The sequence below is a fragment of the Choloepus didactylus genome, chromosome 5 (genome assembly GCF_015220235.1).
Source record: "Choloepus didactylus isolate mChoDid1 chromosome 5, mChoDid1.pri, whole genome shotgun sequence".
Lineage (NCBI taxonomy): Eukaryota > Metazoa > Chordata > Mammalia > Pilosa > Megalonychidae > Choloepus > Choloepus didactylus.
In genome coordinates this window covers 3,726,680-3,745,818 of record NC_051311.1, presented here as the reverse complement: position 1 = coordinate 3,745,818, position 19,139 = coordinate 3,726,680, and the positions used below count along the sequence as shown (strand labels likewise).

General features: G+C 44.7%; 1 protein-coding gene across 1 annotated transcript in view; it reads right to left on the bottom strand.

Moving 5' to 3' along the window:
• MALRD1 (MAM and LDL receptor class A domain containing 1) overlaps nt 1–19,139 on the bottom strand; it is a 703,831-nt gene that overhangs the window by 168,507 nt on the left and 516,185 nt on the right. Inside the window, exon 36 of the mRNA XM_037837380.1 lies at nt 18,717–18,874. Within this exon, the coding sequence (XP_037693308.1) occupies nt 18,717–18,874 (158 nt within the window). The remainder of the gene's footprint in view (nt 1–18,716; nt 18,875–19,139) is intronic.

Sequence of the window (19,139 nt, the reverse complement as noted above, 5' to 3'; positions counted from 1 at the left end):
AACAGATATGAAGAGGTAATAGAACATATGGGAGTGAATGATTCAATTCCAGGGTAATAGGGATTTTAGACACCAGCCCCTTCAGCCGCCTCTGTGCACCCAGGTGAAGGGCTGAAGGAATCCATCCTTAGTTTCCCTGTAGTTCCTTTCTCTCATGGCCTCCGATATGGACGGCAGGTCCCTGGTGCTGACTTGGAGCCTCTAATGGGTGGCTCTGGGCATCAAACACTTCATCCACTTCCTTATGTATTTAGCTCATCAGAATTAGTGTGCAAAACACATCAGCGAGAAGAAACTCAGCCGCATCTGGCTCCCAGCTACTCCCAGCTGTTACGCCAGGGGTCTGCTCTTTAATCACCTCTGATAGGGGAAGCAATGAACCGAGCTGATTTTTCATCCTTAGCAGTGCGCATTTCCACATGGTCTACTCTGAAAACTCAAATTTTATAGAAGAGGAAAGAAAAAAATCAAAAATAGTGAAAAGGGAAACTTCTCTCAAAAGGAGAGTTATAGGCTTAAACCAAAATAAAGGATAGACATAAAAACAATGCTGTATATTAATGCAAATATAGCACATTTGTATATACTATGTTAAATGATATGACTGCTGACCACCTTCTACAGATCTGGAATTAGAGATGTAGAGAGAGAGTTTACAAGTCATTAAAAATACCCAGCACAGAAATGCCAGAACTGCTATGGAATTTTTCTTATGTGTTCTGATGGGACCCTACTGCCTATTTATTTGGAAAAACACAAATGTCTCATCCATTTTAATGCCAATTAATGCAATTATTTAAATGGTCTCTTGGTCCTCCAAACTCACTCATTCGTGCTCTCCTTCCTTCCCTCCCTCCCTCCATCACACTTTCTCTCTTTCTATTCTGACTTACGAAAAGGAGGGGCTCATCTCTCACCTTGCAATGGCAATTGCTTCCCCAGTTGCCCTCCTCAGAGACCAATCTCCTCACCTTCTGCCCAATCGGAGATAAGACTGTCCAGGTCCCAAGTGAACTGAGCTATCAAGGAGGCACTTGAGGTCAGTAGCAGCAGTTTTCTGGAAGTGGCCCCTCAAGCACAGGCAGTAAAAAGGCCTGTGTCTCCCCTTTGCTCTGTGCTCTCGTCTCCTGCTGTCTCTCTCCCCCCACCCTGCTCTCGGGCCCAGGCCCCCGTGCCTGTCCTCTTCAGCCTCAGGAGCCTCCCAAGGGGAGGCTTTGCTCTGCAGTTTCCGTCTTCAATGTTCTCCCACCCTGGCCCCACGTGTGCATGGTTCACTCCTTCATCATCTTTCAGAGTTTGCCCCAAACTCACATTTTCGAGGAGGCCCATCTGACCATGGTTTTAAAATAGAACCCAGGCCCACTCAGCCCTATCCCTCTGTCTTGCTTTGTTCCATAGCCTTCAAAAATACCACCAACTTCACTCAATTTCCACATCTACCCCTTACTGTCAGTTTCCTCCGTGATGCCCTAAATTTTAGGAGGGCAGGGAGTTTTGACTGTTTCGCTCATTGATGTATCCTGGATCCCACAATACTTCCAGTCACTTAGTAGGTGCTCAACAAACATTTACTAATGAATGAACAAATAGGAAAATAAGGGTCTAAGGACTTTCGGGTCGGAAGGCATCCTGTGTATATTCTAGTCCACAACGTCACAGGGGACGTGGCAGGTTGAGCAAAGTTCTCAGTGAGCACTGGCTCTTCATTGAAATGCTGGTCCCTATGGGTGTGACGTGACCTTATTTGTAATGGTGTGATTTTTAGTTAAGGTGTGGGGAACTGGGCAGCCTGGGCCTTCATCCTGTGGCTGGAGACCTTATAAAGAGAAAGCTGCAGGAGGAGCCAGAAGCAGAGGTCAGTGGGAGCTCAGAAGAAAACAGAGAGGACATCCCACGTGACGGGAAAGCCAATGGCCTCTGGGGATCGCCAGCGGCCAACCCCAGAACATACAGTCTTTGGAAGAAAGCAAGCCTTTTTGATATCTAGATTTTACTTCTTCTAGCTCAAAACCATGAGCCAATAAATTCCCATTTTTAGCCAACCCATTGGGTGGTGTTTCTGATAGCAGCTCAGGTAGGCTAAGACAGGACTAACGAGCCTACCTGACGTGACAATGATGGAATGAGGAGTAAATATCGTATTTCTTACCGTGAAATTCCTACCATGGAGAATTTTATCATTTTATTTGGAAAAGAAATGTACTAACCTACCAAAATCAGAGTTATCCAGGTACTGCCAGGAGAGCCAGCAATGTTCAAATCACTGTGTTTACAAATGATCACTTGTCCACACTCAAAAGATCACTGCAACCTTCTTTCTGCATTTGGATGACACTGAGTTATAAATAAACTATGGTGTCTTGTTATAAGGCATTTGCAGAAGGCAAGTAAGGGAAGGGGTGATTATGAAACACAAAGCTTGGGGCTTAGAATAATCAGAATTAGAATTGTAGAACAATCTCGAATTAGCTCTGTCAGTAAAGGTTGAAGAAATAGATGACGATCCTCTTTTTGCTTCACCTATTTCACCAGAGCTGGGTACTGAGATTCCCACAGCTTGCTCCTGAACACCTCAAAGCAGCTTCAGTGCATTTATGTACAAACTGCTCTCTGGACCTTAAAGGTGCAGCCCAAGTTGACTGGTGGCATTATTATTTTTGCCATAGGCAGGAATATGTGGTGATCTCTACTGTATGTAAAAAGCATGAAACTTTCCAACAGTGTTTAAGCCCCAGCAGGAGCAGGGCTGAGCAGCGGGATGGACAGAGGCCTAGCCCTGGACCCCAGGACCAAGCAGAGTTTGGCCCGATGAGTTCACCTCTTGGACTTCAATGTTTTCCTCTATCAGTGGGTGAAATACTAATACCTACCTGATAGGTCTGTTATTAGGATTAAACTAAAATAATGTATATACGTTAGCGCCAGCTTTAAGCACGTTTATTTTCATTAGGGTCGTGTGACTGCTAATATGCATCGCAGTCATCTGTTGTGGGAAAGGGTGAGTGCGGTAGGATGAGCCATATTTTGAGGGTGTTATTGGTTCATGTCATCCTGAAGCGCTGGCACTCTTTTGGGAGATTTAATAAAATAATTTCAGGGCATGATTTCAGGTTTTTCAGATTCTTAGAAAGCACTGATGAGCGCCTTGTAATTAAAGGAAGTGGGTTTCCAATCACTGGTGACTTACAAAGCAGGCCTGGCACCCGGGCTCCCCAGATCCCAGCAGCTGGATTTTCTGTACCCCCAGTTTGCGATCAGCACCACTGGATGTATTGGAGGGGGAAGAGCTGAGAAATATTAGAGCGATTGTGTGAAAATTGAAACGACTGATTTGTATTATTTAGCTTTCCAATGTTAACCTCACATTCTTTCAAAAAGACAGATTATTTAGGACTAATCAGAAATAATGCACCAACACAATACAGCTTAATAGCACAATGACCTGTGTGTGATACTTCCGTGCTTTAGTTTTTCCCTAACTAATAATTTTAATGTTCAGGTCACCTTCAGAATGTCTTCCAAATACCTTCCCCCAAATGGAATAAAAATTTAAACTGTAAAGCAGCAAATAGAACAAACAGAATTGAGTTGATTTATTCTTAGTGTGTTCTGCAAAAGTTAGAAATATTTGGAAAATGGTTTCTGATTCCTCAGGCTAACTGGAAAGGAATGTTTGCCTATATCCCCCAAGAATGTTCCACTGAAAAGACAGGAAAAATGCTGAAATAAATCCGCAGAAGCACTGGAAAATCATGAGGGGGGCTAGCAGCATGCAAAAAAATAGTCAAGGTTTTCTGAAAGTTTTAAAACAAATGGAAATTGACTGACAACAACACACAGCAGAACTGAGGACCTTGCAGCCACCTACAGGTAAAAGAGAAGACCATCAACAAAGGCGCTCGTTCCAGCAGAATTCTGGAATGACTCAGAGATGGAGAGCGGAAGGAAGCGATTGTGCAGATCTATCTGTTGGGTTGGGAGATGCTGATCTCCCATTTGTACCCAGAACACATGGGAGGGGGGTCACTATTGCCAAGGAGGAATTTGGACACAGGAGGTTCAAGAGTGGGTGCCAGGCCCAGAGATGTGAGCAGGTCCCCGAGGCTGCCAGCACGTGTGCACGTCCTCAAGAAATAAACTCACTGCTGGGGCACCGTCAGCGTAAGTTCAGTAGAATACGTGTCTCCTACTTCACGGAGGGATCCTGAACCAGAACCTGCGTTCACTGTGAGGGGAATGATCTTTCTTCCTCAGCCTCAGGAAAGAAAACACGGAGAGGAACATTACTCAGTCTCGACTCTCAGCCACACGTACGAACAGGAAACCAGCAGTAAGTGACCAGGAAAATTGTGAGAGGCATAAATTAAACAGAAGATCTAACACCACAGAGAAAAGTGATAGAATAAATGAGAAAATAATGAAATATGATTAATTCTCTTGAGAGACTTTGGTGTCTATAACCTATAACCTCAAACAGGCTAATATTGAAAAGAAGCACTCAGAGTTCTTAGAAATTAACAATTGTTAAAATAAAAATCCCAGAGATGAACTGAATAGCAGAATTGACACACATTAAAGTCCGAAAGGTGAACTGGGAAACTGAACCAAGAAATCCACCTAGACCACAAGGCCAAGGGATTGAGAGACAGAAACTCCAAGTGTATGTAACGGTGTAGTGAGGGAGATCCAGAAGCTTCCAGATCTGCCTAATAGTTGATCTAGAAGGAGATAATGAAATAAATTACAGATGAAAATCTCCTTGAGGTGAAAAATTATGAAGTCCATCAAATTTGAGGGGAAATTTATTAACACCAGGGATAAAAATAGTATTTCACCCACTTTCGGAGAGAAAAGTAGGATATGAACTGCGGTCGCAGTTGATTCGTCTGGGGGGGGTGGCGGCCAGTTGCTAAATCCTAGGCTCCCAGGATTGCTCGGAGGGTACCGGCGGCGGGGGCTCTTTCCCGGAGGCGAGGGCGAGGCGGGGGACTTGGCCAGGTCCCCGGCGGGGTGGCGTGCAAAGTATGGAGGGCGGCGAGAAAGGAACAGGCGGGACACGGTTCTTTTAGGGTGAAGAAGCCAAGAGAGTTTATTAGGGGAGAGTACAAGCTTATATCGGGCGTTTAGAGGGCGGGGTAGCTGTAGAGGTTAAAGGCTTGGATTGGTTCTGAGAGGGCGCGGAGGTTGATTGAAAAGGGGCGAGAGTTGCTCCGGTAACGGTGTCTGGCAACAATGTATGCGCACTGGTGGTAATGGGAGTTGCACTGGCAACGGGGAGTGTCCGGGCAAGATAAGGGGGTGGGGAAAAGGCGGTTCCCTCCGGCAAGCCTCCCCTAACAGTGTTATTTTGGGTGAGGAAATGGGGCCTGCCTCCGGCCTCACTTTCCCAGGCCCGGGGGGCTGCGGAGGGCGCTGTCGCCCGTGCCCACGACCCTCCCCAGGGGCTGATCAGGTCCCCCAGCCCAGGCCCGCCAAGTTGAAGCACGTAATCAGTGTCCCGCATTTCCCCCTTCTTTTCTAATTAAAGGAAGAAGCTTACCGGAGAGGCCCGCTAAGGGATGAGGGAAGGGGGAGGCCGGGGAGGGGAAAAAGGGGTTGACGGTGGCTCAGCGAGGCTGGAGCTCGGCGTTGGTGTGGCGCCCGGGCGCTCGACAGGGGCCTTGCTGCTTGCGGGATGGACGAGGGTGGGGGGTTTAAAGTTGGAGGTTCAGAGAAGCTGGAGCTCGAGGTTGGTGCGATGTTCAGGCGATCGAGAAGGGCCTCGCGGTCGGCGGGTTGACCGGTGGCGGTGAGGTCACGGAGGGTTGGTTGTCATCTCGGAGTAGGGAGCGTCAGAGGTGGCGAGTCGCTGGTACTGGACTTGCACGAACGAGGAGAAAATAGCATCCGTTTGTTTCCTTACAAGCTGGACAATTCTGCGGATAATGCAGGGTCCTTTCGAGCGCAGGTTTCTTCGACTCTGGAGACAAAGGTGGCAAAAGGCTCACTCGGCTCCTGGAAGAGCTTGGTGAATTTATTAGGCCGACAGGTGGAGCAGTTGGTAAAAGCTCGCAAGGCGATTCCCCGAAGGATAGGCCAAAAGGTGGTAGGTGCATTAATATAAGCAGATGCATTTATAAACGCTCCCGTGCCCAAGTAGGCTTCGGGGCGATGATAGACTCCAGTGGCTGCGTCTTGCTCACTTTGCCTAGCTGCTTCTGCCTGGAAGTGAGCACGCCAATCAACGAACTGGCCGGGGTTAAGGATGGTACGGGCAAGCGAGGCCCAGTCTTGGGGGAGGCAAAAGTCCATGGCGATATCCTGCAGTAATTGGGAAGCGTATGGGCTACCTAACCCGTCCTCCTTGACGGCCCTGCGAAGCTGCTTAATAGTATCTGAGTTAATGGGATACCAGTCGTACGGTTTCTGTGGTGTGGGGGTAAGGTTAAGAGGAAAGCAGCGAAAAGCACGAGAGAAAGGAGGACGCGCTTGCAGAGGGCTTGGCGCGGGAGTGGGGGTAGGGGGAGCGTTGCCCCAAGGGTTGCCTTGAGGTGTAGAAGGCAGCCAGGGGTTGTTAGTCGGCAGGGTGGGAGGAGCGGCGGCAGCTGCCGGTAGCGGCTCCGAGGGGGAGCTCGCCGGAGGGGGAGGCGGAAGTGGGAGGCCCCAAGCGTCGCAAGATGGCGGCGCGGTGGGCGTGGCTAAGACACAAGATGGTGGATCAGCCCCGCCCTGTGAAAGGGTGGGGCCCAAGGCACAAGATGGTGGACTAACTCCGCCCTGTGGAAGGGCTGGGTAAAGCATATGTGGTTTCCGGCCCAGCTTAGGGCTGACGTCATCGCCGGAGCACTTCCTCCCCTCGATGGAAGAAGAAGGAGGAGGAGGAAGTTCGCCATCTTGGCGAGGCTCAGTGTTATTTTGTTTTTTGGGAGTCACTTCGAGCGCGTTGTTAATCTGCTCGACTAAGGACTCTGTGTCCAAATCGTGGTCTACATTAGTATCGCTGTCTGAATCTGTTGACTGGGTTGATAGGGCCTCCTTGGATTTAATGGGGCCTCGATCAGGGGGGAGGGAGCCTTGAAGGCAGGAGCGGACGGTTATTAAGGTGGGGAGCAAGCCGGGAGGGAAGCGCTTGCTCTCATGTTCCATGGCGTTGGTGACCCGATCAATAAGGTGATCATAAGTAACAGGGTCCCAAAGATGGCAAGTGGTGAGCCATGGGTTAAAGGGCAGCAGGAGGTCCCAGTATACTTGCAGCTGCCGGACAGACACCTTATAGCGATGTGTGTCTAGGAGACCAGCCAGAGCACGAACTTGGGGTGCTTGGCGTGCAGATAGACGATTACCCATAGCGGAGTGAGAAAAGAAAAAAGGGGGGTTGATTATTGAGTAAAGAAAATGAGGTAAACCGAGGAAACGGCGAGAATAGAAGGCAGAAGCCTCTAGTAGCGAGAGCAGTTTGGGGGGGGGCGGTCGCAAAGAGGCACACCGCGCGAAACAAAGAAACAAAGACACAAAGGACCACAGCAAAGTAATAGAGGGGAAGAGGGAAAGCTACTGGAGGAAGAGTGTTAGGAGGAATGGGGGGACATAGGAAGAGAAGACGAAAGGTAGTCGGGGGTAAGAGTTAGGTTAACACGGGAAAGGAAGAGCGGCCCTGGTGCGGAGCGGCGTGGGAGAGGCGGCTCCGGACGTGGAGCGGCGAGGGAGAGGCAGCTCCGCGGGGCGGCGAGGGAGAGGCGGCCCTTACTTTGCAGGCAAGGAGAAGGGGAGCTGGAGAGGCGTCCGGGCGAGCGGGTGGTTTACTGGACCGCTGCGTGGAGAGGATCTTTAATTCCAGGGGCCCCACGTTGGGCGCCAGTTGCGGTCGCAGTTGATTCGTCTGGGGGGGGGGTGGCGGCTGGTTGCTAAATCCTAGGCTCCCAGGATTGCTCGGAGGGTACCGGCGGCGGGGGCTCTTTCCCGGAGGCGAGGGCGAGGCGGGGGACTTGGCCAGGTCCCCGGCGGGGTGGCGTGCAAAGTATGGAGGGCGGCGAGAAAGGAACAGGCGGGACACGGTTCTTTTAGGGTGAAGAAGCCAAGAGAGTTTATTAGGGGAGAGTACAAGCTTATATCGGGCGTTTAGAGGGCGGGGTAGCTGTAGAGGTTAAAGGCTTGGATTGGTTCTGAGAGGGCGCGGAGGTTGATTGAAAAGGGGCGAGAGTTGCTCCGGTAACGGTGTCTGGCAACAATGTATGCGTACTGGTGGTGATGGGAGTTGCACTGGCAACGGGGAGTGTCCGGGCAAGATAAGGGGGTGGGGAAAAGGCGGTTCCCTCCGGCAAGCCTCCCCTAACAGTGTTATTTTGGGTGAGGAAATGGGGCCTGCCTCCGGCCTCACTTTCCCAGGCCCGGGGGGCTGCGGAGGGCGCTGTCGCCCGTGCCCACCACCCTCCCCAGGGGCTGATCAGGTCCCCCAGCCCAGGCCCGCCAAGTTGAAGCACGTAATCAGTGTCCCGCAGTGAACAAAGGATTGACATCAGTCTTCCACAAGGGAGTAAGTATTGAATATTGGAAGCAATATCCTCAATTACGTAAGGAAAAATAATTTTGAACCTAGAAGTCAGACAAATGATCTTTGCAATATGGTCACAAAATATGTCTTAATTTTAGTCAAGCAGGAATTCAAAAATTTTACCAACCATAAACTGTTTCTGAACAGTATATAATTAAAACAAATAAAATGAAAATGTTCCAAAATAGTGGATTGCAGAGGAATTAATAATGAGTAGTGAACAAGAGATAGCTGCAAAACATGTGTTTTTTTTAAATATAGTTTTATTTGATGTTGTAAAAAAAAAACTGTATAGTTTTGTTTGATGATGATATGCTGGGGAGGTCTAAGGATTTCTTAAGATTATGTTGCCAAGTGTTCTGATTTGCTAAAGCTGCCAGAATGCAATGCACTAGAAATGGGTCAGATTTTACGATGGGGATTTATTAGCTTACAAATTTACAGTCTAAAGCTGTGAAAATGTCCAACTCAAGGCATCAACAGGATGATGCCTGGACTCTGAAGACAGGCTGCTGGCATCAGGGATACCTCCATCACCTGGGAGGGCACATGGCTGGCGTCTGCTGGTCCTTGGCTCCTGGGTTTTGTTGTTTTCAGCTTCTGTTTCCTGTGGCTCCTCTCTGAGCTTCTGTGGGTTCTCTCCTAGCTTCTCCAGGGCTTCTCTGAATTTCATCTCTTGGCTCCTCTGGGCTTTGCTCTATGAGGTTCTCTTATATTCATTTTTTTTAAGAACTCCAGTAAAAGGATTAAGACCCACCTGGGGGCAACTCCTCAGTTGAAATAACCTAATTAAAAGGTCCCACCCACAACAGGTCTACACCTATGGGAATCGATGAAAAGAACATGGCCTTTTCTGGGAGTACACACAGCTTCAAGCCACCACACCAAGAAAGAAGTGAATTATTTACACCCTTGATCTATCAATCCAACCAATTTTAACAAATCATGAAACTGGCAGGATGGGCTGGGTCAATAAAATCTTTCTAAAGGCATTTCTTTTATTTGGGAGGTGGGTAGATTAGAAGTATACAATTAATTTTGAATTATAATGATAAATATTTTAAATCCAATTATTAATATTTAGGGATCTTCATTAATAAAACAGATACACGGGAATGAAAACTTAAAAACACTGAGGCTGGGGAAGAACCGAGAAAATCCAATCAAATCCAACTAAGCAGAAGTAGAGGGAAGAAAATTAAACAACAAAAATACAAACAAAAAATGCAAAACCATAGATATGAATTATAAAGAAACAGTGACCATAGCACGTATGAATGGTTAAATTGATTTGTGAAAAAAGAAGCTCAGATTGTGTGAAAAAAATTATCCAACCATATGCCAATTATAAACAACACAACTAAAGCAAAACAACATAGAAAGGGTAACAATAAGTGATGGATGGGCTATCAAGAAAATGATTTTAAATAGTTGGTGGAAACATCTGTGTTATTAACAGACAAAACATATTTTCCAGAGAAAGCATGAAATGTGATATTTAATATTGATAAAAGTTATAATTCCCCAAGCAGATATAATGCCTTGAAACTTTATGCATTCAATAATATATCTTTGAAATAGAAAAGGGTGAGATTGATTTTTAAAAAAAAAGTAAAGATAAACTTGCACTTTGATAATTGCTGGGGAATAATTTAAAATATCTTTTTCCCAAATTGCCACATTAAGTACATAACAATGAGTAAGGATGTACAGGATTATGGTTTATCTCATCTCTCTACTCTTCTCAGTTGTATCCGACTGAGAAGTAATTATCCTTTCTTATATCTGAAGGCACATTACATATGCATATAGGACTTTAAGCTATGATAACAGAGGCCTGCCAAATCAACACGAACAAGACAAGATATTGAATCAGTGGAGCTAGAATAACCAGCTGGATATTTGGGAAAAAAACGTAAGATTCTTAATGCTCACAATATATCCCAAAATGAAATTAAAGTGTATTTATTATTTAAATCTGTAAATCAAAACTGTGAAGCAATAGAAACAAATAAGAATATTTTGTTATTTTACAATAGGAAAGGACTTCCGGAGCAAAGCATTAAATCCAGAATCTATAAGGAATATTAAGATGGACAGATTTTATGATGTGAAAATGTAAAAGAAAACTTGTTTTTAGCTTTGCATATGTTAAAGGGTTTTTTAAAGCAGTCATATTCAGCCTGGGAACCAGACTTCTGAGGAAAGTGGAATTTTGGTTCTTTCTCAAGGTGACTTTGTATCTTATCCATTTGTAGTCTGGGGTAAGAAATGCCTTCTCTTGCAAATTCCCACTTCTCTGCTTTAAACTGTGACTTGATTTTAATTTTCAGCAGTAGACTCTCCTACTTGAGATCACTTTTCTTTTTCTATTTTTATTATATTGTACAGAGAAGGTCTATTTTGAAGGTCAAATTAGATTAGCTCCTTCTCCTCGGTGTCAACCCCTGTGTATTGTGTGGTGCCTCTCTGGCTTGCCTAATTTATAATTTAATAGCAACTTCCAGTAGTGCTTTACCATCCTAAGGTTTATTTTCCTATTTTCTACAATGAAAAATACACAGTGCATCTCGAAGGCTGCAGGCAAAGTGTTCTCTACCTGACCTGTCAGAGTATCTCTTTGCTGTCAACATCATGCACCCATCTCTGCTAAGCTGATAATGCAAGCCCGGGATTCTTAAGTCTCACCCATTCTAGATGAAGTTTGAATTTTTAGCATTCTCATCAGCATTTCCTACCTCAGGGTTGTGAAACGCAGGCAAACTGCCTAGCAAAACGCCTGGCTCACCAGATAAATCTTTATCTCCTTCACTTTTATTCAGGAAGACTCATCAGATTAAAATACGGGACACTGATGGTACACAGGGAGAATCTTTAACGTACTTTCAAAAAATAAATAAATCACTAAAACCTACATTGGTCCACTGTAATGGTTGCTATAGCATATGTCTTGGTTTGTCATGGCTGCTATGAAAAACACCACGTGACAGGTTGGCTTAAATAACAGGACTCTCTCTCGCATGGTTTTGGAGGCTGGAAGTCCATCATCCGTGTCTTGGCAGGACTTGCTTTCTCTCCTTGTGTCTGCCCCTCTGGCTTCCACGGATCTCTGGCTTCTACTTTTGCATCCAAATTTCCTTTGCTTGTCAGGCCCCCAGTCACGGGGATTCAATTTTGGCCTCATCTAAACAGGGTCTTTGCAGATCCTCTTCACAAATGAGTCCACAGCCTAATGAATAGCATCTTCAAAGGTCCCTCCATAAATGGGTTCACACCCTAGGACCAGGGGTTACATCCTGAAGATGCTGTCTTGTGGGGGACATGACTCAATCCCCAATAGCATCGCACTTGTGTTGCATCTTACAGATGATTGCATCACACCCGTGTGTATGTGTGTGACTAGGATATCACTTTACATATTTCTGCTTAAAATCCTCTGAAATGCTGAAATTTAGGGTATAATCTTGATTAGCTGCAGGTCTATTCAGAGGGTGGACATTTGTTAAATGTACTGAATGCCTCCTACACACTTCTCTCCACCTTTTATGCACAGGGATATTTGCATATATCATCGATTCCTCTCTTGAGCTCTATCTAATGATATTCTCCAAAAGCTTCCTTTGATAAGCACTGAAAGCAACGACCACGGATTTCAGTATACAGAGGAATTAGAGAACTGGTTAGTCTGGAAAATCAGTTAAAATGTACATTTTAAAAAAAGACTAAAATTGTGAACAGCATACTGATCGTGCCTTTCAACCACTTCCATAAACCAACATCAAAAGAAAACATGTTTAACTTAAAAATTGTTAATAAAGAAAGGGAATAAAGCAAAAGAAAATGATGGGAAAATGGCCTGAGGCATATGCTATGCAAACTGCACCTATTTAGCTTTTGGATTCACATTTTTTGTAAACACAAGTATATATTTGACTGCCATATTTTTCCCTTTTAAATCTTGAAGTTTTCCCCACTTCTCTTTTTACTATGCAGTAACATCCCGTGGGAATAGCCAGAACTTTCTGAATGACTCATTAGCACAGGTTTATCATCTTCCCTGCACTAAATGGTGGCCCAGGGCTCTGTGTGAGGGGATAGAAACCCAAACTCCCTCCCTCACTAGTTGCTCCTTACGCATCAAATGCCACTGACACAGCTCGGGGCAAAAAGAGATCAGCCACCTCTGTGCCCTTCCTCGGGCGGCGGGGGCTGGTGGGCCCCGGTCCAGGTAATCGAAGCTCCCTCCATGGCTGTGCCCCCAGCCCACGCCCACGGCGGGTCTGCATTTAGGAAACAGGCTGAAATTGGGGTTGAACTCTTTTTCTTTCTCTGCAGATCTCTTTGCTCTGAAGTTCACACATATGGGGTCACCAGCACCCCAGCTACGGCAATCTCTCAGAGGTCAGGTCACCTAGCAGGACAGCTGTGGGCTCTGGGGAACCCCAAGGAGACTTCAGGTAGATTGGCAAGGACGCTTATCCTTGAATTCTTTAATCATGCTTTCCAACTGCAAAAGTTAATCATCTAAAGCAGCAGAACAGAAGGGTGAAACCATATTCTCACGGGCCATTAATGAAAAAGCAAATAGCAAGAGTGACCCGAATCCCGCCCTGATACACTGCACTTCGCACATTTAAATAACAATCATAAATTTTTTGTCTGTTTTGTAAAATTTGCCTTTCAAACCAAATTTACACTGAAAACTACAATATACAGAACACAGAATATGCAAAGTATCTTTTAAAGAACTAGATTTCAACAACCACTGGTAGAAAACAAAATATTATTTTAAATTATGGAAATGTAGACAGTAAATCATGGCATGAAAACAACCCCTGGTCCTGCTTAGACACTGCAGCAGCAGATCTGGGGATCCCCAGCCCACTACCTCTAGCTCTAGGGAGCCCTTGGTGAAGCTTGTCCGTCTTTCTTCCCTCACCCGTTGAAATGCAGATGATGCCAGCACTTACCATCAGCTGGTGTAAGCAAGAGGGCAACTAGACTATGAAGAGGAGTTCAAACACTGCCGCCATATTGCAAGCATCTGATAGCCTTTCATCTGATACAATTCTCAGTTTTCTTTTCTTTGCTTTTACTCTCTTTCTAAATATTATATTAAATGAAATCAAATTTGCCAGCACCAGGCCCAACACCACTGGTTTTCTGACTGAGGTTCTAATAGAAATCCTTTAAGTTTAAAGAGTCTCCCACTCAATGGCAGAGACCACTTCAGAATGGTAGGTTCATCAGGCTTCTGGAATCCCACTTAGATACACGAATCCACTTGTCACCACTGAAGGAAGTTTTAGGAACCAGTTCATTTTGTGTTTCTGAGCAATTTCTATAAATTACACAGACAAAAAACAGTTATGAAAGGCATAAATTGTAAGTTTCCACTTTCTTTTTATCTCTTTAAAGAACGAGTCTGGAATAATAAATGGAAGTTGGTCATTTTTAGATAAATTTACTTGTCCTGTGACAAACTTTATTATATTTCTGGTCATAAACACTAAATAACTGACCTCAGATAGCATTAAATATCTGAACAAGCCAGAAGCTAGAAAGCTGAATGATCGGAGCTAAATAATCTCATGGGAAATCAATTTTGTTTCACTTAGGTCTCTTTTGGCAATGTGGATCAAAAAGTGACCAGGCACATTTTAAAGAGTGATTTTAATTTAATATGTAGGTTGGTGGTTGAAAGATAAACTGCCTTCGAAAATTCTTCAGCTTTGACAAAACTAGAAAATAAAGCTCACATTGGCATTGTGCTATAATATACCTAGAGTCACTGAATCACAGGGCATTGATGCTGTATGAACATTTTGTTATTTGGGTTATTAGTCGTCTACTATCAAAAGGTATTAAAGGCTGCCCAGTTCCTATAAAATATTTGCTTTCCTTATGCAGCCCTTTACTTTGCAGGCTGGGATGGATCTAAAAAGTTTGGATTTTTATCTTAAAAAACTAAAAGGAAAGACACAATTGAATTTCACCCTGCTTGTATCCAACTGTGTAAGTCTTCCTTGAGTGCTCTGGCATTATTTGATGTACTTAGCTAATATACTAACAAAATTAAGGTGTGCTTTATATGGAGAATAATCTTAATATACTGAAGAAGACCAAGTCCTGTTCACTACTTGCATAAATTGCTTTCCAGTTTATCCCGTCCTATTTATTTGAACCAAGCTGCTAAAATCGTCCTCTAATGGGTGTCCCTATTTCATGTGCACTTCTGGTCTCTTCCTACCCAGATCCCCCACCCCTTCTCCACACAGCAGCCAGGGTGAGCTCTGAAATTTTCCATCGACGATATCGTTTGTCAGCTGGATAGTCTCCATGCCTCCCCGCGGTTCTCATACTACAATCTAATGTCCCTCCCCTCCCCGCACTTCTGCTTGATCTTATCTCTTCCTCTTGTGAATTTTGTTCCAGCCACGCTGGCCTTCAAATACCTTCTAAGTTTTTTCATGAGGTTATTCCCCCTGTCTATATCACTCTTTTTTTCAGGTATGCACAAGACAAGCTCCTTCTTGTTTTTTAAGTCTTAATTCAGACATCATCCTTCTCGGAGGTTTCTTTTCCATTCTGTATAAAATGCCTGTCTCAGCAGACTGTAGCAATTATTTATCCCTGAAACAGTTTTATTTGCTTCTGAGCATTGCATCACAAAGTGAAGGATTCCTATTTATCTGTTTTTCATGAGCTTTTTTGTTTGGTTTCTGTCTTCCCCTATCAGTTGGTAAATTTTTAATAAGTCAATGAAGGGAGGACACACTTAAGGGGACTGGTGCCAACTCAAATGGTTTTTGTTTTATAAGTTAATATCTTCAGAAGAGTTGGGTTTTCTTTGAAATAAGCACTTAGACAGGGTCAAATTAGAAAACATAAACTACTCCATGTATTCCAAATAGAGGGAATTGAACACAGCAAATTGGTTACAAAGTTTGTGGAAAAGATGAGAAACCAATAAGGAAGTTCGGAAGTGACGTGTAGACCAGACTCACAGAGAGATGTTGTCACCCCCAAAGCTGGAGGGTGAAGGCAGATGGCGGAGCCCAGAGGCTGGACAAAGACGGAAGGGAGGCCACAGTGGTGGGAGCTGGGGCAGGGTCTCAGGGGACCCCCAGTTAGAGAGAGCAAGGGGGAGGGCTCATCCCCTCTGCCTGGGCAGCCGGGGGGCCTGGGGAGGGCGGCTCCCCGGGGGTCAGAGCTGGGCAGGGCTGGCACAGCCCCAAACGGCACATCTCGGCAGGTGCTGGCAAGCAGGCACGCCACCCCAATCGGCAACCGGAAATCTCTCTCCGGAGTGCTAGGCTATTTCTAGAGGTTCGAAGACTGTCGAAGGCTGACTTCACCTTGGGTACTTTCTTAGCCAAAGCCTTCTGAAGGGATTTACAGAGTGGATGTGAGACATGGCTTCAGACGAGCCCACCGTGACCCACCCAGGGCTCCGAGCCACGTTTGCTGTGACTGACACCAAACCTCACCTGCCTATGGAACACTCCTAAACTGTGTCACCCAACTTTTTCAAGTATGGAGACCCTACAGAAATACATATTTTCTTACTACAAAGGTAATGTGTGTCTATTGTAGAAAATTATAAAATACAAGTGCAAAATAATGAAAAAACACTCTTCATCAGAACCCTCTAGAGATAACTACTCCAGCCATCACCACCATTCCAGATAATATTAGTTGGACTTCCGGTGTCAGTTACTTGAGAAAACACATGCACAGATGCGGGTTCCTTTCGAGGGTCTGTCCACTCAACTTGCCCACGCCCCATCTGGAGGCGATTCTGACAGATGCAGCACACCTGCTCCAAAACTGCCTTAGGAAATGGAGGAAAATGTGGTGCTGTGATCCCCAAACTAGAGAGCACAGAAAACCACAAAATTTCATGGACACTAGAGCTGGAAAGCCTAAAGAGCAGGGAGAACGGACTTCCACTTCACGGTTCACTCGCATGTAAAAGCCCTGCCTGCTGCAGGCAGCCCCGGTCTGGGAAGAACTCAAGAAAGAAACTGGAAAGAAACTGTCTTTCCAGAGGGACAGTTGAGGGCTGAGACTTACCCCAGCTGCTGCGACCCATCCACGGCGCAGGGCAATTTTGAAAATGGATTCTCCTGGGTTTCTGTACTGGTTGGGACTTTTTCAGCGGCAGGTAACAAAAGGAGAATCTACTGACTCAGGCAAAGCCGGACCCAGGTTTAAAGTAAGCCGGCAGGCAGGGTTCTTGCCCCATCTTCCTGAAGCTCCGCGTGTCTCAAAGGCGGGGACAGCTGTCCACCAACAGCCCCGAGCCTGGCCCATGTCTTACAACTCGTCAAACTGCAGAAAGAGAAACTTCCCACACCCTCCGCATCCCACACAGGAGAAGTACAACTGGCCTGCTTGGGTCACCTGTCAGGGTGGAAAAGCGAGGCCCCTGTGGTGGTCAATCCCACCAAGACCAGGTGGAGTCAGGGTGGGGGGCTCCCCCCGAGAAAGACAAACGCCGGGCTGATGATCCTCTGATGCTTCCAGCAGATCCCCCCGAAGACAACCTGGGGCCCTGAAGCACGTTACATGTAACTGACCACTGCCCTCTATTTCGAAAAAGCAGTAATGGCCAATGCAAGGCATCCGAAACCAGGAACATGGGAATTACGTGAGGCCACCGATTTTTTTCCAGTGACATTTTACAGAAACAAGGTCAAAAGCTGGAGGGCAAGTAATAGGATCACCAAGCAGGTTGGGGAATAAAAGACTTCTGGGTGCTCTTTGTGAAATGAGGAAGGAACATTTTGTTAGAAAGGGACTGAGATACGTTTGCATTCATTTGGAAAGGTCTGTTGGCCCTTCCATTGGTATTTGTCTCCATGAGTAGCAATCAACCACTGACCAGTGTCCTCGTCCCTTGCAATCATCTATGTCTAATAACAGCAGTGGAATCTCTGAAGGTCAGTGCTTATAAATCACCCTGAATGTAAAATTTAACCTAGCAGTAGGTAAGCCTACCAAATATTCAAGTATTATATGTGAAAACAGTGGAACAAATTCCAAAACGTTCACATGATTGGCATTTACTCACATGCTCCTAAACAACTGAAAAACGAATCTCTTTCTCTGCTGTTTTTTCTGGCTTTTCTTTGGGAAAACAGACATCCCCATAGAAGTTTCCAACTTTACTTTCTTTGTGGGTTTGTAGTTTTACTTGGTAGGAACTCTCTTTCTGTCAATGACTATGATTGATATAGTGATACAGCCTTTTATTGTCCTTTCTCTCTTTCCCTGTGTTTCTCCTTGGGCTTCTTTGTTAGACTGCAGGAAGTCTGAAAACAATGCGGGGTGATGGATAAAATCAATTACTTTGAAATCAGATTTGTTGCTATTATGTAAACTTGGAAAAGTTACTAAACCTCATTGAGTCTCAGTTTCTTTATTGCAAAATTGGGGAAAATACACCTACCTCATCTGGTGAATGTGAGAATTAAAACTGATAATACAGAAAAAGTTTATAACACATGTCCTGAAAGATATGAAGCACTTAACAATAACTGTTATTGTTTACAAGGGTCAATGTTGAGATAAACACAGAAACACTCGACATTGTATTCTGATAATCTTTTAATCAGAAACCAAGATTTCAAAATGGGTTCATGATGATAGAAAAGCTCATTGATCTTTCATACAATTAAGAGCATAGATGAAGCAACTTGTGATTTTAAAGATTTTTGGGTTTGGTGCAGATCCTTGTCTTAAAATAGCTAAAAATAGAGCACACATATTGTTTTTAGTATGAGCTGATATTTACTTAAAATCTTAAATTTGCTTTGTCTTCACTTTGTCCAAGATATAAAATTACCTTAAAACACATTTCTTCATTGTCCCTAGCTAAGTTGTTCTTAAAGAAAATATACTGAATACGCTCATACACTTTTATCTCCAGATAATCTTTTAAATATGCACCATATTTGAAGTCAGATGGCAACCGCAGTGAGATAAAACTTGAAAAGGATTAACAGGAATGACAGGCTGCTTGCAAAACACTCATTGCCCCAGAAAGAAATGAAAAGTTATTGGAATTGATACTGGTGTTGTGAACGCCAAAAAAAATAAAAAAATAAAAAAAAGGGAAGGTGCTGGTGTTTAAAGCTATGTTATGCATATTTCAATAAATAAAATCTCATAAATTTCATACCTTTAATAGCCCCATCCTCCTTGGATCAACCATGTAGAACCAGAACCGAACAATGCACACTCCAAGGCTTGCTGGGAAGTATTTAGAAGTAGTGATTCTTGCAGTGTAGCCTTCTTTCAGACCCAGCGAGTTGACATACAGGAAGTGCTGTCCACTGCCTTGAAAGAAAGGAATATAAACTTTTACTGAGATGACAAATTTTATAGCATAAGGCAGAATGTGTTTAAACCATGTACAAATTTCATTTGCTCCCTGTTCTGGTTTGGATATATGATGCCCTCCAAGAAAAAGCCATTATCTTTTAATCCAATCTTGTGGGATATTGGGATTAGGTTGTTTCCATGGAGATGTGACTCACCCAACTGTAGGTGAAACTTTTGATTGGATTATTTCCATGGCGGTGTGGCCCCGCCCACTTAGCGT